Source organism: Triturus cristatus, chromosome 6, assembly GCF_964204655.1.
Source record: "Triturus cristatus chromosome 6, aTriCri1.1, whole genome shotgun sequence".
Classification (NCBI taxonomy): Eukaryota; Metazoa; Chordata; class Amphibia; order Caudata; family Salamandridae; genus Triturus; species Triturus cristatus.
This window is the reverse complement of record NC_140589.1, coordinates 867,934,499-867,959,615: the sequence shown is the minus strand read 5'-3', so window position 1 is coordinate 867,959,615 and position 25,117 is coordinate 867,934,499. Positions and strand designations below refer to the sequence as shown.

The following is a 25,117-nucleotide window of genomic DNA, read 5'->3' as shown; positions in this document are numbered from 1 at the left end:
GTATCAGTCTGAGTGTCTGCATGGTTCGGTGGGGGTATTACGTAGTGCATAGGTGCATGAATGAATGACTCACTCTTTGTATGTGTTGAAGACAGCATGTGTGCAGGACTCTATGGGTGGATGAGTGAGTGTATGGGTGCGTTAGTGAGTGAATGACTGTCTCAATAGTGTCTTTATGAGTAACTACATATGTTTTAAACTAGTATATGAGACTATTGGTGTATATAAGCAAGTATATGTGACAGTGAGAGATTGAAAGAGTTCCTATATGAATAAGTATGTTTTTCTCTAAGTGATTGTTTAAAAGACTAAGTATGTGTAAGTTTCCGTAGAAGTAAGTGTGGTGGTGTGTGTATAACTGTATATGCAAGTAAATGTATGTTTGATTCTTTATTAGCATGAGTGACTATGTGTGTGAGTACCTCTATGGATGAGTGGCATTGTGTAACAGGATGTATAGGTGTATGAGTACATATGATGAGTGAGTACATGTATGAGTGACTGTATAGGACTGTTGGTGAATGAGTGGGAGTGTATGTGGATCTTAGAATTACTGTATAGGTTGTTGTAACTGGTATTGGTATGTCCATTGTTTTTAAAATTTTAATTTCTATTTTTGAATGTGTGTATTAAAGGGTATATTAGGGGAAGAGGAGGTCTGCCACTCTATCACAAGGATGATGTCATCAGTGATGTCATCAGTGATGTCATTTGAGATGTCATCAGTGATGTCATGAGTGATGTCACTGACCATGTCATGAGTGATGTAATATGTGACGTCATCAGCAGTGCATTGCGGGCGCGCGAGTTATAGTTAGCTGAACTAACTATAACGGGGGAATTTCAATGGTTTTGTACAAGTGAAAAGTCCAGCTAACTATAACACCCCTGAAACCTATGGTTTTTTCAGTGAATTTCTGAGGTTTTTTAAATGCTAATTCCTAACTATAACGTGCCTGAAACCTATGGTTTTTTCTGTGAATTTTAAAGGTTTTTTAAATGCTAATTTCTAACTATGCCTACAGAGATAGGACATGTGAAGAAAGAAGAAAAAATGCACAGAAAGAAACAAAAGAAGTGCAGAAAGAAGCAACAGAAGTCCTCAAATACGAAGATAAGTGCAGGAAGAAGGATAACGTGCAGAAAGAACAAAAAGAAGAGCAGAAAGAAGCCTTGTTGCAAAATCATCCTGTACCCTCAACTTTTTCAGACGGATACTGGTGGTAACTGAGTCTGACTAACCAGTCCTAGAGCCAGTGCTATGTTAAAAGACACTTAGAATACAGTGAAAACACCTACATACACTAGGGAACATTATGCGTTGGGGTCCCCCTGTGATTAGCATGACCTCCTCTGTAAGCCCCTAGTGTATAATAGGGCATGGGGATTAAAACTACCTCTTAAAACAGGCCACAGGGCGTTTTTGCACACGTTAACTCAGGCCTCGTCCCCTCCCTTCACCACTGTGTAAACACGCCCTGTGTCCATTTTTAGTTGGGAGATTAAGTTCATTTGAATCCTGAGGGTCCCTAGGGTCCAACTAGCCCACTAGGTACCTCCAGTAAGTGCCACAGAGCTGCGTTGCAGAGAGGTGTAAAAAGTGGCACGGCCTGGACCACCTCTCTGCAATGCAGCTCAGTGGCGCTTACTGGAAGCACTTGGTGGGCTAGTTAGCCCCCAGGGGCCCTCAGTATTGAAGGGAAATTATATCCCCAATTTAAAACGTGCCATAGTGCGTGTTTGCACACGTCACCTCAGGCCCCGTCCCCTCCCTTCACCACTGTGTAAACGCGCCCTGTGGCTGTTCTAAGTTGAGAGATTAAGTCCCCCTGAATCCTAAGGGTCCCTAGGGTCAAACTAGACCACTAGGTACCTCCAGTAAGCGCCACAGAGCTGCGTTGCAGAGAGGTGTAAAAAGGGGCTTGGCCTCAGAACACCTGGCTGCAGCGCAGCTCCCTGGCGCATACTGGAGATGCCTGTTGGGGGCGCGTTTGCAGAGTGCTGCACGGAGGGGGCATGGCCTCCGGCACGATGCCAGTCTTTTATTTATTTTAGTTTTTTAAGAAGGGGGGCTGTTTGGTTCCCCTTCTTATTCTAATTTATTGGCCCTGATGACCCCATCCCCCAGGGCCAGTCTCCTAATTATATTTTTTTGACCCCAATCCCCAGGGCCGGCCACTGTTTTTTATTATTTTTAAAAAATATATATTTATAGACACACCTAGGACATGCTGGACAAACCGTACGTACCTATCACCATGACGATTTGCGTGATATTCATTAAAAGGCGACTATGCATGCAATGAATCCACGTGGAATGTATTTACACCACTAGTGAAGCTCTGACATGTCTGATGCCCTACCGTGCCTAATCCTGGTAGACACCCTTGTCGTTTATTTATACAAACATGGGTAGCTATTGACGGGCACATTTAATACACATGCACACCAAGCCATTCAAAGGGGATTCGACAAAAATTCGACCAAAACTATGCAAGAAACCCCCCTCACGGTTAATAAAACACACATCCACTGCCGGATGTGTAATACTTTTTATTTTACTCTCTGGAAAGGGGACGAACATCACTTGAGAGTCACAGCGTGCTCCTGACAGAGCCCAATGCTGTGTTACACCCACCATTGCCTGCCGAGTGCCACACACCTCTGTGTTGTATTCCACTAGCTAGTGCATATGCTATGACACTCTCTAGCCCATGTGCACTGTAACACCACCCCGTGAATATGTCATGCCACACTTGTCTTCGCACGGGTTATATTGCCCCATCTAACGTGCCTTTCTCGATGCCTATGTTATAACGCACAGTGCTATGCCATACATATTACAATCTGGGATCCATATCTTTGTCACAGTGCATATGCAACGTTACACTCCCCAGCACATATTTTATATTACAACTTTAGAGACTAGTTAGGTTACACAACACTGCCCTGTGCATATTACACTCCAAGGCGCATATCGCATAGCACGCGCTAGTGCCTGTGCTATCTCGCGCTCTCCCATGAATCTGTCATTGCGCACAATGTATTGCATATTATATTTCACGCCCGGTTCATCTTATATCACACTTTTTGGTGCATAGTTTATACCATACACTATATCTAGTTTTCATTTTCAATCGTGCTCTCAGGACTATGTTCTATATAACACTGTGTTCACCTACCCTTTTCACGCGCATTACATTTTGCGATAGGGGGTGGAGGGTCAGGGGGTGTTTCTGCCAAGTGAGCCCGGAGTCACAGTCACAAACGTCCTCTTCTTCCTGAATAAAAGTGAGATTATGCTGCATACTTGTTCATATTTTAAGTAGTTCGCACATACACAATGTTTTAAAAACAATAAAGTTCCTAATACCCTCCTTCTCTGAACAGTTAGCTTGCTGCCCCATCCCCTTCCTCCCTATCCTCTGTTGTGTGAATCCATGGACTAGCCTCCTCCCTCCTGCCATGCATGGTCTGATGTGCTGCCACTGCCCTCAATTTAGTATGATGTACCAGTCCACTCCTCCTGCCCTCCATTGCCCAATTCTATGCCCCATCATTGACCTCCTGCTTAAACTCTGTGCTTAGCTTGCTGCCCCTATTCTCCTTCCCCCTGCCCTCCGATGTCTTTGTGCATGCCCCTGCTCCATCCTTTTTGCCCACCATGTCCCATGGACCTGCCACTCCTATCTACTCTGAGTGTTCTGTTGAGCTGCCACTCCCCTCCCACCTGCCTAGCATTGTCAGATGACTGTAACCTGTCCCTGCCACCTCCACCCTGCCTGTCCACATGCCATGCCCCTATCCTCTTCCTCCTGTCCTACATGGTCCATTGTACTGCCACACCCTTCTGCCCTCCCTGGTCTGTTGTGCTGCAACTGCTCCTCCTGCCTGCCCCGTGTGGTCTGTTGTGAGGTCCCTTCCCATGAACTTTCTTGTCTGTGCACAGGTCCTGACCCTTCCTTCTATCCTCCATCGTCCTTTGTGCATGCCCCTCCACCCTCCTTCTTGCCCATCATAGCCATTGTGCTGCCACTAACCCTCCCACTTGCCATGCATGGTCTTCTGTGCTGCCATGGCCCCTCCCACCTTCCCTGTGTGGTCAGTTAGCTGCCCCTGACCCCCTCCCACCTTCCCTCCATGGTCTGTGTGTATGCCATCACAGTCTCACTGTTGCTCTTCATGGTGTGTCTTGCTTCTAGTGCCCATCCTGCCTGACCTCCATGGCTATCTTGCTGCTCCTGCCCTGCCCCCTTGCCCCCAGCCCTACTCCCTCCCTCCTGGCTTGTCTGTTCCATTGTAATGCCCCTGATCCGTCCCTCCTGCCCTTTATGGTCTGTTATACTGCAGCTTTCTCTCCTGTCTGTCCATTATGGTCAGCTAGCTACCATTGCCTCTTGCCCCTCTGTTCTCTGTTGTCCATGTGCATGGTCCTGTCCCCGCCCTCTTGCTTTCTATGGATTGTTGTGCTGCACTCCCGTCCTGCATGCCCTGTGTGGTGTATTGTGCTGCTGCAAACCCTGATGCCTGCCCTGCAGGGTCAGTTTGGTGCACCTCTCCATGTCCCTCCTGTCCTCTGTTATCCAAGTCCATGTCCCTATCCCATTTCCTTCCATGATCCAATGTACCATACTTGCGAACATTTTGAACTTGGTAAGAGGGAGATTTTGAAAAAAAACTGGGGTATTGATTTTCCCCTTTGAGTTACATTGAAAAAGAGGATATTGTAGACAGGAGACAGATCAAATAAAGCCCATTTGAGCTTAAAAACATTGGACGTTTCCTGGCTGAATCGGGTCTGTTGGCATGTATGGTTGTACTACCATTGCCTCTTCCTTCTGCCCACAATGGTCTATTACATTGCCACAGCCTTGAAGGAGGGTAGATTTTGTATCACAGGGGGCCCCTGGCCCGTTCTGTCCACACCTGAAGTATGAGACCCTTGTCCTTGCCCTGCCAGCTGCATTTGTAGGCCGTATTAAATTGACCAGCGGGTCCTGTGTTGCTATATAATTATCCTGAGACATCCTTACCACTCAGCCAGCATAAAACCCCTGTGTAGGCCCTTCTGTTCAATATCTAGGCCTCTTTGTTAAATTGACCATAGCTCTGCAATTTTAGTGTATAGCAGTCTGAAGGCAGGTCTGCGAGGCCTTCTGATCCAAACTAGTAGCCCCCACCCTACCCGAGTGCTCCGTGCTCGGTATCAAAGTTCAACATCCCCCTGAAGCTGTCGACATACAGTAGGCTGCATCCTGGACTGGTACTTGCTTCCTGGGCAGGTTTCCCGCTTTTAAGGAAGTGGCAACCGCAGAGCGTCAAGTTAGGAGAACTGAGGAGATTTTATACATGAATATATTGAATTCCCGTACAATACCCATTATTTTCTGCTTGCTCTATGGAACTTACGATAAGCGATTGGCCTGAGAGACTGACCTTTTCACCCAGTCCATTGTCAGCATTAAGTGGGTAAATGACGAAATGTCTGGTAAAATCTGCAGACGAAGCTTTTGGGTAGCATACGTAGGTAGATGTAGCGTGCAAAGGAGCCCACAAAATGATATAAAAAGGGAGCACCCACAGATATCGACGGACTACCTCGCCGTCTGTATGTAGGTTAACAGGCAGTGCAGGTTTTCCCCAAGAGCTGGGAGCTCTTGTCTTCCTTTGCTTAAAATGTCTTGCTCTGCTTTGCTTGAAGTATCTTATTCTATTTTACCTATATGAAATGTCATGTTATGTTTAACCATTGTTCTCTTTACTTTTGCATTTAAAAGATTTTGTATTGTAATTGCAGGAATGCTTGCTCTAAGAGTAAACATGAGTGTTCCTAGGTAACATTTTCCTTGGTGTAACTTGTTTCTCATGATGCATTTATAGATGTGTTTTCTCTCTCTCTCTGTCAGTACATTAATTGAGATACGGAGAATATTAGGACAGCTGTATGATTATCTGGATTCTGTATTTTGTACTTTATGTCTCTATTCTGCGGTTTCTTTGAAGTTGCATCTTCTCATTAAACTGCCATTGTATTCTGCCTCCAATTCCATGTCTCATATGTCTGTTTTCTTCATTTTTGGAGCAAGCGTTCCTAGGCACCCCGGCTCAAATTAAGGTGCCCCTTTTGTCCCTGACTCACTCTCCTGCTCAGTTCTGTGGTGGCTCCCGGGGATCTGGGGACCGCCCCTAGCTTCCTTGACCCGTAATAGATCTTCCCTCCAACAGCCTCTCTTGCAAGTCCTGTATTGTTGGTTTGTTGCCCCTGCCCCCCTTTCCACTGCCCTCCATAGTCTGTTGTGCTTCCACGGCCCTTCCTGCCTGCTCAGTGTGGTTAAATTGTTGCCTTTGCACCCTCCTACCTGCCTTCAATTTTCAGAGTCCGTGCCCCTGGCCTCTGCCTCTCAACAGTATCCTAATGAACAACTAGATTGCTAACATTCTATATTTATTACAAAAGTGTGGAACGCCTGACATCATCTTGATGTAATCAAAACTGTAATACCTAGAGCATTTCCTTTAGAAATTACATATATGAGAGGGTCTTATTGGCATCAAAATTATGGTTAGTGCTCTAAAAGACTAAAATAAGGACATATTTTCTGAGTTTTCAAATAGCGACAAAGCACTTTTAAATTATTTGTTATCTTTATGTTTTTTTATCCAGTTGACCACTTGATTAAATGTTGCACTTAGGGGAGAGGATGTGGTGTTACTTCCAGAACTGCAGACTTTGCAACTGGGGAACCAGGTTGAAGTTTCTGCTTCAGCTCGACATTCTGTGATTCTGGTCAAATCACTTAGTCTCCCCATGTCTACAACCAAAATGAATTTGTTCTTGTGTGATGTAACCAATGCTCATGTAAAGCACTCCAATACCTGACAAGTCTGCACTATATAACACTGCAAAAACACAAAATAATAAGTGTTTTGCACACTTCTGTCATTGGGCTATATTTGGGCTACATCTGGGTGATTTTGGGCTACATTTGGGCTCTTTTGTCTCCGGTGGCCATCTTGGGAGATTTATTTGTTATGAAGTTTCCTAATTTCCTCATGTACTGCAGTCTCCTCAGTAGGAAATGCTTTCAGTTTTTTACTTTGATTCCATCATGAAGGTATTCAGATATGTCACACATTTGCCATAAATTCTGAATGTTAGCACTCTAGTTGCTCATTAGATCACTGTAGTAAAACTACTGCACCATGGAAGTCTGCTCCTGGTATTAAAAGTGCATGTTTCAGTCTGCATGTCAGAATTTTTTAATGAAATAGAAGAGGATTTGAGAAGTCACTCAAAATGTGCCCTCATTTTCTTTCTTCAGCATTAATCATAATTTCTATGGCAAAATGAACCTCCTCATTGTGTTCCTTTTTAATTTAAATGTTTTAAGTGTTACCAGTTTATTCCAATCAAGATGGCTTCAGGTGTGCCTTACTTTTGTCATAATGAAGACAGTAAGCGCTCTAGTTGTTTTTAAGAACATTCTGGGACATTCTGTCATTGGGCTATACTTGGGCTACATCTGGGTGATATTTGGGCTACATTTGGGCTCTTTTGTCTCTGGTGGCCATCTTGGGAGACTTATTTGTTATGAAGTTTCCTAATTTCCTCATTTACTGCAGTCTCCTCAGTAGGAAATACTTTCAGTTTTTTACTTTGATTCCATCAAGAAGGCATTCAGATGTGTCACACATTTGCCATAAATTCAGAATGTTAGCACTCTTTTTGCTCATTAGATCACTGTAGTAAAGCTACTGCTCACCAGGGAAAACTGCTGCTGGTATTGAAAGTGCATGTTTCAGTCTGCATGTCAGAATTTTTTAATGAAATAGAAGAGGATTTGAGAAGTCACTCAAAATGTGCCCTAATTTTTCTTTCTGCAGCACTAATCATACTTTTTATGGAAAAATGAACCCCCTCATTTTGTTCCTTTTTAAATTAAATGTTTTAAGAGTTACCACTTTAATCCAAGCAAGATGGCTTCAGGTGTGCCATACGTTTATCATAAGTAGGACTGTTAGCGCTCTAGTAGTTCTTTGGAACACTCTGGGAAGCTGCAGTAGAACACAAAGGAATCAACTGACAGTCTCTGCCCTTGTTGGATGTACATGTTTTACTGAGAATGTCAGACTTCATTCTCACATGACTGAGAAAGATAATGTGAATTTACAGAAAGTAAGCTCTCAGTTTAGCCTATAGATCACCTTCCAAACCTCTGTGGTAAAAGCATGAGAAAATATTTTTATCTCAATCATGATATCCCAGCAGAAGGCTTTTTCACATGGTGAAATCACCTTAGAACATACCACAATTCCTAAAATGAGTATGGTACCATCAACAAATGATTTATAATGTAACTAAAGTCTTAAAACCTTCTATTAACTGCAATGCTTTTTAATGAGGTGCTATCATGTATATTGGTCCCAAGATGGCTGCCAACACTTCTTGGATGAAGTGCTGACAGCCAATCAGATCTCAGGATGAGATGTGTGGTTAGGCTCCGCCCACATATATATATGCTTTTAAATGCTATTTTCTCAGGAAATACTGAACAGATTTACACCAGACCTACAAAAGGCACTTCCTTGACCTTATGGCTACCTCTCTGCCAAATTTCAAGTAATTCTGTTCAGCCGTTCGGGCTGTAGCTGTGTCTAAAGGTCCTATGGAAAAATGCATGGGGAAAACGCGTTTTGGGACCCCCCTTTTTTCTCGGCCCCTGCTTGACGAATCCCCCCGAGACTTTCAGTGTAGGAGCGGAGCGTAGCGCCCCACCTATTTTGAAAATTTCGCGAGGATTCGTCGACCGGCGCCAAAGTTATTCCAAATAGAATGTTGCGGATTTCCTATGGAAACAGGGTCCTAACTATATCTACCTACTGGCGACCGCCAGTAGGTAATATATATATATATATATATATACACACACACGTTTATATATGTATGTAAATATATACACATACTTATATATAAATGCATATGTATATATATATATATATATATATATATATATATATATATATATATATACACATATACATATATATATGCATATGTGTAGAGAGGTAGAGAGAGGTAGAGGTAGAGAGGTGAAGTGGTAGAGAGGTAGAGAGGGGTAGAGAGGGGCAGAGAGAGGTAGAGAGAGAGGTAGAGAGTGAGTAGTAGAGAGTGAGTGGTAGAGAGTGAGTGGTAGAGAGTGAGTGGTAGAGAGTGAGTGGTAGAGAGTGAGTGGTAGAGAGTGAGTGGTAGAGAGTGAGTGGTAGAGAGTGAGTGGTAGAGAGTGAGTGGTAGAGAGTGAGTAGTAGAGAGTGAGTAGTAAAGAGTAGTAGAGAGTGAGCAGTAGAGAGTGAGCAGTAGAGAGTGAGCAGTAGAGAGTGAGCAGTAGAGAGTGAGCAGTAGAGAGTGAGCAGTAGAGAGTGTAGAGAGTGAGTAGTAGAGAGCGAGTAGTAGAGAGTGAGTAGTAGAGAGTAGTAGAGTAGAGAGTAGTAGAGAGTAAAGAGGTAGAGAATAGTAGAGAGTGAGTAGTAGTGAGTGAGCAGTAGAGAGTAGTAGAGTTGAGTAGCAGAGAGTAGAGTGTAGTATAGAGTGAGTAGTAGAGAGTGAGTAGTAGAGTGGCAGAGAGCGAGTAGTAGAGAGTGGTAGAGAGTGAGTAGTAGAGAGCGAGTAGTAGAGAGTAGTAGAGTAGAGAGTAGTAGAGAGTAAAGAGGTAGAGAATAGTAGAGAGTGAGTAGTAGTGAGTGAGCAGTAGAGAGTAGTAGAGTTGAGTAGCAGAGAGTAGAGTGTAGTATAGAGTGAGTAGTAGAGAGTGAGTAGTAGAGAGTGAGCAGTAGAGAGTAGTAGAGGAGTAAAGAGTAGTAGCGAGTAAAGAGTAGTAGAGTAGTAGAGAGTAGTAGAGAGCGAGTAGTAATGAGTTAGTAGAGTAGTAGAGAGTGAGTAGTAGAGAATAGTAGAGAGTGAGTAGTAGAGAATAGTACAGAGTGAGTAGTAGAGAGTAGTAGAGAGTAAAGAGTAGTAGAGAGTAAAGAGTAGTAGAGAGTAAAGCGTAGTAGAGAGTAGTAGAGAGTGGGCAGTAGAGAGTGAGCAGTAGAGAATAGTTGAGTAGTAGAGGTTGAGTAGTAGAGAGTGAGTAGTAGAGAGTGAGTAGTAGAGAGTGAGTAGTAGAGAGTGAGTAGTAGAGAGTGAGTAGTAGGGAGTGAGTAGTAGGGAGTGAGTAGTAGAGAGTAAAGAGTAGTAGAGAGAGAGCAGTAGAGTGAGCAGTAGAGAGTGAGCAGTAGAGAGTAGTAGAGTTGAGTAGTAGAGAGTGAGTAGCAGAGAGTGAGTAGCAGAGAGTAAGTAGCAGAGAGTAAGTAGCAGAGAGTAAGTAGCAGAGAGTAAGTAGCAGAGAGTAAGTAGCAGAGAGTAAGTAGCAGAGAGTAAGTAGCAGAGAGTAAGTAGCAGAGAGTAGTAGAGAGTGAGTAGTAGAGAGTAGAGAGTAAAGAGTAGTAGAGAGTAAAGAGTAGTAGAGAGTAAAGAGTAGAGAGTGAGTGGTAGAGAGTGAGTAGTAGAGAGTAGTAGAGAGTGAGTAGTAGCGAGTAGTAGCGAGTAGTAGCGAGTAGTAGAGAGTGAGTAGTAGAGTGAGTAGTAGAGTGAGTAGTAGAGTGAGCAGTAGAGTTGAGTAGTAGGGAGTGAGTAGTAGAGAGTGAGTAGTAGAGAGTGAGTAGTAGAGAATAGAGAGTGAGTAGAGAGTAGTAGAGCGTAAAGGGTAGTAGAGAGGGAGTAGTAGAGAGTGAGTAGTAGAGAGTAGTAGAGAGTACGTAGTAGAGAGAGAGTAGTAGAGTGAGTAGTAGAGAGTGAGTAGTAGAGAGTAGTAGAGTAGTACAGAATAGTAGACAGAGAGTGGTAGAGAGAGTAGTAGAGAGAGAGTAGTAGAGAGAGAGTAGTAGAGAGAGAGTAGTAGAGAGAGAGTAGTAGAGTGAGAGTAGTAGAGTGAGTAGTAGAGAGTGAGTAGTAGAGAGTGAGTAGTAGAGAGAGAGTAGTAGTAATGAGTGAGTAGTAGGGAGTAGTAGGGAGAGAGTAGTAGAGAGTAGTAGAGAGTAGAGAGTAGTAGAGAGTAGTAGAGTGTGATTAGTAGAGAGTAGTGACTCTCTCTCCCGCCTCTCAGTGGGTCACCATGCGTCCTGTGATTTGCTGTGGCACCAGTCGGTGCACGCACAAACAGTGACTCGCTCTCCCCTCTCAGTTGGTCACCATCTCTCCTGTGGTGTTCTGTGGCACCAGTCGGTGCAGGCACGAGCAGTGACTCTCTTTCTCGCCTCTCAGTGGGTTTTGCCATCTGTCCTGTGGTTTGCTGTTCCACCAGTGGGTGCAGGCACGAGCAGTGACTCTTGTGCATCTGAGTGAGTCACCATCTCTCCTGTGGTTTGCGGTGGCACCAGTAGGTGCAGGCACGAGCAGTGATGTCTCTCTTGCCTCTGTGGGTCACCATCTGTCCTGAGGCCTCCTGTGGTACCAGTTGGTGCATACACATGGGTTGAGCTTGCTCTCGCCACACACCCACACCGTGTGGCTTTGATTTACACCCGCTGCTCATTAGTGCGTCCACATGCCCTGTGGTATAGTCTTATGGCCGGGAGAGGCCGTCCTTCGTGTTTCCGTGTCTGCACGTTGGTGTGGGTGGTGGACTCCACGCTGTGCGCATGGGGTGCAGACTCCGGGCTCCCTCACTAACTGGATCCAGTCCCCATGCTCCTGATGTTACACAGACCAGGCATTGGGAGGGGGAGCTCTGTGTTGTGATCCTGCTCGCGCGAGACCTACCTCTCGAGCGACAACTGCGAAAGTGATTTTTATTTTGAAGGCCTGGATGTGAAGGGATGTGATGTGTGTCTGGAATGCAGTTTTTCTTGTCTTGTATTACTTTAATAAAATAACAACAGCTCTGAAAAGATGGGGTGGACCTAACTGAAGCATTGCCTTGTCCTCCCTGTGCTCCTCTGAGCTCCGTGCCTGTTGTAAAGACATTTATCTGCTTGTTAAATAAACAAGCAGATAATAAAAGTCTTCACGGCACACCGACCGTGTCCGGAGGGGACAGACTAAAAAGCCAAAAGGCAGCACCCTGGGCACCATATTTCCAATGGCAGCGCACCGTTTAACATAAACGGTGACGCAAGCCAATGAGAATAAGGGGCGGGGCTTGAAGCCCTTTTCTAAAACTGACTTGATCACTATAAGTCTCGAGGCGAGGAGCGCATGCGTGCTCCAACGCCAGCAGAGATCTAAAAAGCAGTAAGCTGAAATGGTTAAACAGGTGTGCACTATCTTTCAGAGCCATCAACAAATGCAAACATGGCTGCCGTGGAATGCGGAATAAGGAAACATGTTCAGTACATATTTTAAGATTTACTGTAAAGGTGTTATTTTTATGCAAACGTGTCCGGCAGGAATGGACTCTCCAGTGGTGCATTCAACACTCTCACGAAACATCATTCTTTTGTCTCAGAAAATTAAATTGACACGCCATTGTATTAAAGCTCTTTGCAATGGTCTTTACCAACAGTAAAAAAACAAATGGGGGAAAAGGACAGTCTTAAGTGCATCAAACTCATTTTCAATGGACTGCAGTTCATTAGATTGATTCTCTCAATGTGCTTGCCACATGCTGAAAAGTTTACACGATTGTAGTGTCTGGATATCTTTGGTGTCATATGTGTTTATGTGGATGCTAGTCCTAGCCCCTCTGCATGCATATTTTGTCATTGAAAACTTGACTCAGTTGATCCTCTCTAGGCGCTTACATTGTGCTGTAATCCACAAATCGACAGAACAAGTGTGCCTTCTTGCTGCTTGCTCACAACATGTTAAAACTGTATTACAATGGCCCCCCTTTGTATTAATTTTCAAATTTTTGTATTACAAGATACGTTTCAAAATACAACTGAATTGTCTGTAATAAAAGAGCAAAAAGCACGTGAAACAATTATCGTTTTTAATATCCAGAGATTGAAGGTGTGATATGGGGGAGCAAATGGAACAATGATCAAAATGAATGTGGTAAAGCAAAAGTGCCATGGCAATTTGAATTGAAATAACATCTGACCCTTCAAAATACATGAAGGGGTAGCGGAATAATTCAGTGTTTATTAAAATATATAACTGTTACATTTTTAAAAACTGTAGACATGGGATCAACCACTTCTAGACAGTCGACAGTCCAGCCTTAACAATCTAATATATTTACTGTTAAATCACTCGATGCACTTTAAGTGCATAGAGTGCAAATCACTTTAAGTGCATTCTATGCACTTTAAGTGCTCCATTCTTGGATCAATGTAAGTGCATCAACATTGCTACATTTCCAAATCATCTTCTCTCCATTTTCCTCCAGCTGCTCTTGTCATTTTCTTAAGGCTGACAGAGCATTGAGGAGAGCTCAGGTATTCATGGACTAATTCTGCTAAAGGACCTTGGAAAATACTGGCAGCTCATGCCACTGTCAGCATTTTTATCCCACCTTCAATTGAGGCACCACTACAGACTACCATAGCAGCCAATGCCCTTTCGGCCCCTGTTCTAAGTGCAGTTCTAGGAAAAATGACATATTTGACCCATTGTATGATACCAGTCCACATATTTAACAAAGGTTGCGAAAAATGGGGCAAAACACTGACCTTGTCACCTAGTGTTGAACCTGGCCGTTTTAGCAGGGTTATCCCAAAACTTTTTCCCTTCCTCCTACTATTTTTCTGACCCTCACTTTCTGGTTTTAGGACTCTGGGCACTTTACCACTGCTAATCAGTGCTAAAGTGCATGTGCGCTCTTCTCTAAAAATGGTATGATCGGTTTACACTTGATCATCCTATGTAATTTACTGGTAAGCCCCTTGAGAAGTGTTATCCCATATACACAGGGCATGTAAATTAAATGCTACGAGTGGGCTTGCAGCACTGCTTGTGCCACCCACAGACGTAGCCTTTTAAACCTGTCTCAGGTCTTCCACCGCAGAGCATGCTTGCGCAGTTAATGCTACATTTGACTTGGCATTTAAAATTACTTAGCAGCATTCAAATAGGGAGCATCAGAGGGAAATATAACCAGGCTGCCCTCCAGTCACGTACTTCACAAAATAACAAAACCTGGTTATAGAAAACACATAACAATACTGGAAAAGACTATCACACGGGTATTGTGTATTACTCCTAGGTGAGGCTATGCTTACCTGTCCAGTCATGCCCACCCATCTGTGTTCCTCCTTGTTAAAAAGTCAACAACCACCCATATCAGGTCACACACCCATCAACCAATGATGTCAAGGAAAAATTGTGAGATGGGTCAGAAAGTGCCTCACGTAAGCACCATTCATGGAGTTACTGGTTGGTACTCACCAGTTTGCTCGTTCTGTCATCATAGGCACTTTCTCGACAGAAACAGAAATGTGACTTAACTCCTAAACTAATGTGAAAAATAAAGAGGTGAGAAAGTGAGGTGTAAACGATGGTGTCACCCGTCTACAATCTAAGCCACATAGTGTGAAAAAAAAGAGTAAACTAATCTCCCTATTAAAATCGAGCTGTGAAAAACTATCTCACATATTCTTTAATTTAATAGTGTCCACACGCCGTTAAAAGAAACCGCGTGTTGAGACCATTTTGACTTGAACGGCCGGCATGTTTCATTGCCCTAAAATTTTTCGACAATTACATCAAGGTACAGGGACGCATCTCCAGCTCAATGATGCAATGTACCAGGTGGTTGCCAGGTGGACTCCTACCAGCTCCTCACCAGGAGGGGACCCAAAGGGTAGCCAATGTAGTCCAAAGCATATACTGCCAGACAGGTAATACGTGTTCCGGTTGAGAATCCTACCGGTGAGTTGGTGGTAGGAGTTCACCTGGCAACCACCCGGTACATTGCATCATTGAGGTGGAGTTGCATTACTTGCACTGTAACTGTGATTCAAGTGTTTTCTTGTTCTAACCAAACTTCTGCATTTCATACCCTGATGTTATATGGTATGTCGTTATGATGCTTGCATTGTTAGGATAACAGGTACTACTTCAGGATTTGCACAATATGCACAGACTTTATGATGCATGTCGTTTTGGTCTATGCGATATGCCCAATATATACTATATTTTATATTTAATCTTGTGTGGACTCTCTTTTGTGATGTATTCATTGTATTTCTGTGTGAGTGTGTTGGGCAAAATGCTCTACACATTGCCTCTAATGATAAGCCGGACTGCTCTGCGCCAAGATACCAAAGGGTGACCATAGGTCTTTGGTGTGTAACTTACTTGCCCTGACTAGAGTGGTGGGTTCAGCCTAGCTTAGGTGCATACCGTAGTCAACCAGAAACCCAATTTCTAACATCTAGTATTCCATTTTTCCTGATGGTCATATCCACAATAATCTAAAATGGACATAGGATACACTGTGCTGTGGTTGTGACATGGCCCTTTGACTTGAAACTGCTGCACCAACTTTACCTTTCCATTTGTTAAAGTCGAATGTGAGATTTCAGAGGGGTATCGCGTGCAGCATCTTTTCAGGACATCAAGACTCCTCTTCTCATTTTATGTCCTCACACCTTGTTGCCACATCTCGTCCTCCTGAATATCTTCATTAAAACTCCTTCCTCATTACTCCTGGTCTCTATTCATCCTCTCTCCCTTTTCCTTTTCACTTCTCTTCGCGCCTACCTTGTGTCCATTCCTCTAGCTCCGTCTCAATCTATTCACTACTTTTTTCTTCAGCCTTCACCTCTTTTCCTCACAAAAAAGTGAGAACAAGAGGAATGATCTAAAATGAAAATGAATGCTGGTATATTACTTCTGCCATCCAGTGCAAAGTGTCTCACAACTAGAGTAAACATCACCTGCTGCCCGAGTTCTATGATCATTTGCCAGAATTGTCTCATCTCTGCATTGATCCCTGTTTTTTTTTAGTTACTCATCTGTGATAATCAAGTATGAGCATAATAAGGGCCTGGTTTGCAAAGGCAACTTTTGAGTAACTTTACCACTGTCTTGCTATCCACAAACGGAGTATAAATGTACTCCAAAAGTGTAACTTGCATGTCTCCACCAAATTCAGATGCCTGGGGGAAGTGCACTTTTGAGTAAGTTTACTACTTTTTGGCTAGTCGTAAAATAGGAGTGTAATTTACTCTTTTGGAGTACATTTTCACTCTGATTTTGTGAATATCCAAAAAGTAGTAAACATACTCAAAAGTGTAAATTACTCACAAGTGTACATTACCTTTGTAAATAAAGATCCGAGTGTTTATATTCAACGCTGTGTTACTAATTTTATAGAATCAAGAGGCAGAAAGACAGACTAGGCTTACGTGAAGCTTTCTGCAGCAAGTGCATTGAAGCTAGTGGGTTATATACCATGAAAAGACACAAAAAGAGGGTTATGGAAGCAAAAGATGGGAAAGGAAAAGAAGAGTGCAACTATGGGATAGACAGGAGTTCACGGTCATCAATAATAATTAATGTAGGAAAGTGGGTTATTAGTAGGTGGGGGTATTTGCCCTCAGAGAGTAATAATACCACAATCACGAATAGGTCCAGTCAAGTCTCAATAAATTAATCCTTGCTCAGCCATTGATAGCTTGGCAAACAAGCAGGTAGGCTTAACTTAGGAGCCAGGTATGTGTGCAGCACTTAATTCCACCAAAAAAGTAAATAAGTAAAAGGACACAACACAATAAAAATCCAACAACAATTTATAAAAATAGAGAATAATTTCATCTTTAAAATTACACCAAAACAAAAATCCGGTGTGGGGAACCAGAGATAAGCATTTAAAAAAATGACATCCAAAACTGTGCACCAAAAAGCTTAAATCGCCACTCGCAGCTATCTGGTTGAGCTGGACTGAGACAAAGTCAAAGTTCTGGGCCGATTACAATGTAGCACGGGTTGGGCAGTGTTCTGGTGAGCTCCTCAAAGCTTCCTTATTTATTCCTTATTCCTGGGCTTGAGGGAGGGGGGCACCCTAGCCAATAGGGAGTAAGCCATCTTCCTCTGGTATGACCACCTCCTGTGAAGTGTGTCAAACATTTGGCCCAGAAGGCACTTGTGTAAAACAAAACAACCATTTGCAATGCAATAGGTCTCGCATTTGCGAGAGTTAAAGCTATTGGCATTGTAAATGACAATGCCTTTTATTTATCTGTTTTGATAATTAACATAAATAAAAGGCATTCTCAATTGCAATGCCAATAGCTCAAACTCTTGTAAATACGAGACCCATTTCATGTCAAAGAAGCAGCCGCCATTGTCCCGGGCTGCTTGGAAAGTGAAAGCGCGCATGTCTGGCCTAGAGTAGGAGAAACTAATTAAGGAAAATAGTGCTTACAGACTGAATAAGACATATGTAAAGGGTCCATTCCTCATGGAAGGTTACAAATGAAGACAAGGCAGTACAAAGGAGGGACCTACAAGCCTATTAACGAATCAGAAGCCAGCATTTACGAAGGGCAATAACACAAGCCAATGATAAATATGGGCGGGGAGTGGGCGGGGCTTCAAGGCCATACTCGAATAAAGCATGCCTCGCAGAGCAGCGCATGCGCTGCCCAGGCTTGACCTAAAAATATCAAGATGGAGAAAATCTCTCTTTGGTGTGTGGGTGTCTGTGTACCCCAACCCAGGCATGGCTAACTACTGACTACACTCGCCTCCCAGCCACTCTCCTAATCTAATCAGGAGGCTCCCATCTGGCTGGGAATCAAGGAAGTGGGGCTGGTCTGGGCCCTGTGACATCTGTTCTCCTGCCTTTAAAGTCCAGGAACAGATTATCCTGGTTATGTTTTCATCTGTTTTTCAATTGAGGACCCTTAGGAAAATTAGGAAATGTTTCACCAGGCAGGCAAGCATAGCCATCATGCTTGCCCTGATAATATCCCGGCTGGACTATGCCAACGCCATCTATTTAGGTCTCCCTGCTAATCAAACTCATAGGCTACAGCTTATCCAAAATCAAGCGGCCAGGCTAGTCTTTCAGCAACCGAGACACTGCCACACTAAGCCACTAATGAAGCAGCTACAATGGCTTCCTGTGACTCAGCGGTCCTTGTTTAAAACCGGATACATGTTTTTTAACGCACTTCATGAAACGGGCCCCAAATTCATATCCACAAAGATCTCAAGATATTTACCCAAACGGAATCTCAGATCAGCCACTATGAATATGCTGATTATTCCTAGATTCAAGCGAAAGAGAATAGGTGGCTCTCGATTTTCGGTACTTGGCCCCACACTCTGGAACTCCTTGCCAACAGAAATCAGATTAACACCTGAATATACCAGTTTTAGGAAAAAACTGAAAACATGGTTATTCACTCTAGCCTACTGATAGAGCCCCGTAAGACAGCTCTCCCTCTCCTAACAGCGCCAAGAGACCGTTGGGATACGTGCGCTTAATAAATTCCCTAAACATAATCTACCCAAACTGCTTCCTCTCTCTGGGGAGCAGCTTGGTGCAGGCTGTCAAAACTGACCAATCAGAAGAGGCTGCTACAGGGCTGCTTTAGGTAACGTCAGGATAGTACTTTCTAAAACTACTCTCCTGTAATAGTTGTATTAAATCCAACTTTGGCAAACTGGTTGGATTTCGTGAAACTATTATTTTGATACATTGAATGGCATTGCTAGCTAGCTCCAATGCAAAGATATACTTTATTACATTTAATGAAGCCTTCCCCATTTAAGCCTATGGGGCTAGCAGCACTACAATAGGGCAAAGCCACTTTGGTTATTTTTCCCTACCAGGGCATGTAAAAAAAGATTTAATATTGTCCCCGTTTTTTTAAATTTTTATATGACTAGGCACACTACCCTTGGGGCACCTAGGGCAAACATTAGGGTTTACATATAAGTAGTAAAAAGCTAGTTTTGGACTTTGGAAGTACTTTTAACTCCAAAGTTTAATGTGGGCATAGTTTTATTTTAAAACCAGCCTGCAAATCAGCAGACCCCACAGCAGTGCACACGTAAGTACATTAGGCCAATGGGGTCTTTAAAACTACATGCCCTATCATATACTAGGGACTTACAGGTAGGTTGTCTTTGCCAATTAGAATTACACCAATTACCATATACCTTTAGAGGACAGAGCACATGCACTAGGCCTGGTTAGCAGAGTCCAGGACACTTTAAGAATCAGTACCCACCAACATCGGTCACAAAATGGATGGTGATCAAGGCAAAAAGGACGAATTTCCTACAAATTAAAAACCATATTAACAGACAAATCCTTGAGAAGCACAGGGCTGTGAGTGTTAAACTTGACCAGAACAACTTGTGAGTGTTCTTAATTGTGTGTGTAAGCAGAACACACAATGATAGGTTTCTATTGCACTGGAATCCACTCCTGCTCACTGCAACCCTCAGCTTTGTCTCATGGTGGCCCAGGTTGTTCTTGACTGTCTGAAAGTCAGTACTGGTTGGATTACCTGCTGGCACCTTTTCAACTATTTGTACACTGCACAGTAGCACTCAGCTGTGGATGTTGCAATATGCAAGCTCTGAAGAAAACTTTTAAAAACATAATTATAAACCCAGGAGCTGGGGCTGACTCAGGGGACAAGAGCAGCCACCCAGCATGGAGTATGTAATTTAAAAACAGGATTCTGAAGACTCCAGCACTCAGAGGGTTGTCAGACATTATCCTAATTCTGTCATACTTCCCCTGTCCACTTTGATGACAGTGGTTGCAAGGGCAGCACTAGGGGACGCAATAGGCAATCCTGGGGAAGCCACTGGTATCGCTGACAATTCCTAAATGCCATGCTGCCCTAGTTCGCAGTCAAGTCAGGTGAAGCAGAAGATGTGGACCACAGCTGTCAGTGGCACACAGAATTGGCATGCCGCACCTGGAGCATGCCCTATAAGGGCCCCATTATGTCCCATAATGGTGGAACACATATGTTGAATTGTTTGTGGGGCAAATGTGATCCTGGGGTGATAACATAGACCAAAGAGGTCCCTGGGCTCGTCCCCAATCACAGGGTCCTATGGCCAAAAGTTGCCGCCATCTTTAATGAATAATGCAACAGTGCACATTATTTGAAATAAAAAAAAAAAAACAGTTTTAGGGACATCACAAGGAATTACTATCCAAAACCTAAAAAGCACTGCAATTTAATAATTAAAAATAGCCACTCAACCAAAAAGCCTGTGCAACTGTTTATGTACTCAAATGATATCCCAGGTAATATCATCAATGACATGACACGTGATATCCTACAAACAAATGTCCATGCCTTTATGCAAAAAATCCCCTTATGTACTAACCATGCCCTTTGCATGAACATACAAGGCAGGGCTGTGGTAATGCCCTGCACACTCAATGCAGAGAGAAAAGCACATTTCTGAAGTTATAATCCTGTGTGCCTTATATGGCGGTGTTTCCAATGGCCATGCACGGAGCATGCACAGGTCATAGCTGGTTTCCGTATCCCCCGCTATTTAGTGGGCATGTATGCACCACACAACAGAGATGACACAGGTTATTCCCTGAGTGTACTATACTCTGTATGAAGTTCCTGTGTCATCATGGGTCATGTATACTTTTATTTTATGTGTAAAGTAGAGCATTAAGGGTTTTTATGGGTTACGTGAGAGGCACCAGAAAAGGGGCGATGGCTCAGCCCACATGTTTGGAGCCATGAGTTCTTGTTTATATTGGGGAGAAGTTGTGTACTTCCACAAAAAAGTGCTTGCCCCCCACAAAGCTGTGATCATTTTGGTTTTATCCAACTGCTTCCACTTGAACTCTCAGGTGCACACATTGTAATGCTATTAAAGTGTCTTAGATAACTAGAAAATTTATGGTGCGTCGCTCTGGCAGCACAAATGGGAGGAGGAAGCCATTAACCTAAATGGACTTTCAAGTCTGTGCAACTGTCACCGACCTTTAAACTTACACCAACATTATTCTACAGTTTTTGCTGCCACAAAAAACACATCCATCCCCATGCTATTCGCAATGCCTCAGATTATCATACGCAAATGTCGCCCTAAGTGGGAAGGGTATGCCCAGACGTGGGTCCCGTGCTCACTACACCACTGGAGTCAAGATAGTCTGGCTGATATGGAGTGATGCCCCGAAACCGGTCCCAGGATGCTTGTTTCCGGTCCAGGGAGGACCAGGCTTGGCAGTTCGGTCTGCTGTTCCCACAAGGAACAGGGTCAAGCCTGATTTGCATATGGCTGAGTCCAAACTGGGGTGGTGTGGTGAGCAAAAGAATGATGGATTAAACCCAGATCCTTGTGACTGGGGGTGAATGTTTGCATTGTCCAGTATTCCGTCCATCAATTGTATCTTTTTCACATTATCATACAACATTCCTTTAAAGCCAAACCTATTGGCGTTGCAGATGCTTGTTCTAATAGTGGATGTAATTGTAACCAGCTTTCAGTTCTTTATTTTTTACATTTTGGGGCAATTCCGTAATTTCTCTTAAATTGGTGATTTTTCAGGGCATGTTATACATGCATTGAAATGTCACCAGTACTGCATTACTTAGAACAAGCTATTTTGACACGGCTCTGACCTTTCTTTTCTAGACATCTGTGGCGAGCTGTGTTTGACAGAGAGCGGGTTGCGGTCTCTACGCTTCTGAGCACAAAGCAACAACCATGGTATCAAAGGAAATAGGATGCACCGACATATTACTCAACAGTACTCAGAAATGACGCGGTAAAGGTGAGAGATTGGTACTTACGGCTCTGATTCAATGCTTTGGCACGGGGCAACATAGTTGAACGGGATGTAGCCCACGGATTTGGACCCTCGTGGTTTGATGGCTCTGGCTTGCCACCAGTGCGCGTGGTCGAAACTCAGCACCTCCAACTTGTCTCCAGCTCGGAAGCCTAAGTCGCCATCAGTGCGCGCCTCGTAGCTGAACAGGGCTACGTACATGGATCTAGAGGTGGACACCGGGCCACCGCTCGCTGTCCCGCCGCCGTCCACAGTCGTGATTTGTGATTGTTCTTCAGGGTTCCTCCAGTGTACCTCGTTATTTGCGCCGGCTGTATTTACATGGTGGTTACGAATGACAATGTCTTTTTCTGCGTATTTTTCCGAATTTTTAAATAAGCAGGGTAAACAGGGCTTCAGCCAGCTGCAGTGCCCACGGAAGTAGTTGCCCATGCTGTTACCTCGTTCTCCTCGGGGATTCAAAGAGGGGTGTGGGTGCACAGGTTACACATACACAACTTTTAAAAAAAAACAAAAAAAAACGGGTAGCATGAACTAGCTTCCCACTAATCTTGCAGCCTTCATGTTCACATTCGGCCAGAGTTAAATAACACAAAGTGATAACAGAGCCGCACCTGTCGGCATCACGTATGTCAAGTTAAAAAGGAATAAAACAGCACAGGTTCCACAGACCTCGAGCTAACACAAGCAGTCCCGCCCCCCAGGTTAAGGCACTGCCTGTCTCCGTCTGAAGACTCTGCTACAGGCGGGAATGATAAACTCGGCGGTTCTGTTTTCCTTCCTTCACATTAAAACGGATTCAGGTATATAAAAGCGCAGCCTGGTGTACGTTGCTCCGGTTCTTTGCGCTCGACCCCCTTCTTCTCTGCACCCGAAAAGCCCTGTCTCCCTGCACGCCCGGCCCGGAGGATCGCCAGCCGTGTCCGCTCCGAGGGCCCTCCCGCTGCTGTTAATGATTGAGCGCGCTGGCCGTCTTGTTGTGTGGATAGCACCTGTGAGATACCGGCTGAGGAGATTTTTCGTTTTCACTTCCTGGTTGACGCATTCCTCCAAGGGCAGAGGCGCCCTGACGGCCGGCAAGGGGGAAGTTTTAAAATAAGACCTCACACTTTCAGCCTCACCCGAGAGCTGGTCCACACGCCTGAAAGGCGGGGGGTGGTTGCTGTCACAGGTAGGAGGAGGAGAAAGTCAGGAAGCAGCCTGTCTTTTTTATGAAAGGCTGAGATTGTAAACACGGAGCACCAGGAGAACAGAGCAGTAACCTGGTTGCTGTGGAGCCAAGTATGGTTACTGCCTGCAACAAGTAGGCATTGCTCAGGAGCGAGCTGCTAATTGAAGAAGCCAGGGCAGAGAGGACTATGTTAATGGCGTTTTTTTCTTTTATGAACTCAATTGCTTTACCCTTCGTATTCAGTAGCCAATAGGTCTGTCCTTGACAAAATAGCACGATGTTTAAAAAAAATAATATATATATATATATATATATATATATTCACTGAAAAAACCATAGGTTTCAGGGGCGTTATAGTTAGCTGGACTTTTCACTCGTACAAAACCAATGAAATTCCCCCGTTATAGTTAGTTCAGCTAACTATAACTCGCGCGCCCGCAATGCACTGCTGATGACGTCACATATTACATCACTCATGACATGGTCAGTGACATCACTCATGACATCACTGATGACATCTCAAATGACATCACTGATGACATCATCCAGTGAATGTGTGTTTTTCTGAAAATTACATATGTTTTATATATGTATATCTCAAGGTCGATGGAAGAATAAATGGGTATATAAGTGTCTAAATGGATGATTTGTTTTTGAAAAATTGATTGTATAACTGACTGATTAAGTGTATCTTAGTGAATACATGGCTTAGTGAGTAATGTTTAAATGTGTAAATATCTGTATCAGTCTCTCACTTTGTGTATAAGTGGCTGCACGGGTTGGTGAGTAGCTACATGAGTGTCTATATAGGTTATTCATTGGTTTTTTGAGTATCAGTATGTGTCTGAGTGTCTGTATGGTTCGGTGGGGGGTTTTACGTAGTGCATAGGTGCATGAATGAGTGACTCACTGTTTGTATGTGTTGAAGACAGCATGTGTGCAGGACTGTATGGGTGAATGAGTGTGTGCATGGGTGTGTTAGTGAGTGATAGACTGTCTCAATAGTGTCTTTATGAGTAACTACATATGTTTTAAACTAGTATATGCGACTATTGGTGTATATAAGTGAGTATATATGAGAGTGAGAGATTGAAAGAGTTCCTGTAAGAATAAGTATGTGTTTCTATAAGTGATTGTTTAAAAGACTAAGTATGTGTAAGTTTCTGTAGAAGTAAGTGTGGTGGTGTGTGTATAACTGTATATGCAAGTAAATGGATGTTTGATTCTTTATTAGCATGAGTGACTATGTGTGTGAGTAACTCTATGGATGAGTGGCGTTGTGTAACAGGATGTATAGGTGTGTGAGTACATATGATGAGTGAGTACATGTATGAGTGACTGTATAGGACTGTTGGTGAATGAGTGGATGTGTATGTGGATCTTAGAATTACTGAATAGGTTGTTGTAACTGGTATTGGTATGTCCATTGTTTTGAACATCGTAGTTTCTATTTTTGAATGTGTGTATCAAAGGTTATATTAGGGGAAGAGGAGGTCTGCCACTCTATCACAAGGATGATGTCATCAGTGATGTAATTAGTGATGTCATTTGAGATGTCATCAGTGATGTCATGAGTGATGTCACTGACCATGTCATGAGTGATGTAATATGTGACGTCATCAGCAGTGCATTGCGGGTGCGTGAGTTATAATTAGCAGAACTAACTATAACGGGGGAATTTCAATGGTTTTGTACGAGTGAAAAGTCCAGCTAACTATAACGCCCCTGACACCTATGGTTTTTTCAGTGAATTTCTAAGGTTTTTTAAATGCTAATTCTTAACTATAACGTGCCTGAAACCTATGGTTTTTGTATTAGTATTTGTATTTAGTTTTTATATCGCGCAGCTATCACCCACCGGGTATCTTGGCGCGTAGACTGTGATGGAATAGAACCTTTAAACCAACAAGAAGTGCATCAGCAGAGACAGGTAGGAGGGGAGAGATAGCTGAGCGGAAGCCCAACCAAAACTAGGGAAGTAACGAGGCCATAGACCCCTCTCTAGGGAAGAGCCAGGTTTTCAGATTTCGCCTAAACTCCATCAGACAGTTAGCCTGTCTGATATTCAACGGGAGTTCATTCCAGTAGCGTGGGGCCACATTACTAAAAGCCCTACCTCCCATTCTGGCCTTCTTAATCCTGCCAGTGTTTAACAGAAAAGCGTTCGAGGAACGGAGAGTCCTTTGAGGTTTGTACCAGGAGATCTTCTCCTGTAAGGAAAAAGGACCAA

General features: G+C 43.5%; 1 protein-coding gene across 1 annotated transcript in view; it reads right to left on the bottom strand.

Annotated features, from left to right (window-relative positions):
• FRK (fyn related Src family tyrosine kinase) overlaps positions 1-22,846 on the bottom strand; it is a 243,328-nt gene extending 220,482 nt beyond the window's left edge. Inside the window, exon 1 of the mRNA XM_085611457.1 lies at positions 21,721-22,846. Coding sequence (XP_085467583.1) covers positions 21,721-22,148 — 428 coding nt within the window. The 5' untranslated portion in view covers positions 22,149-22,846. The remainder of the gene's footprint in view (positions 1-21,720) is intronic.
• Positions 22,847-25,117: the final 2,271 nt, after the last annotated feature.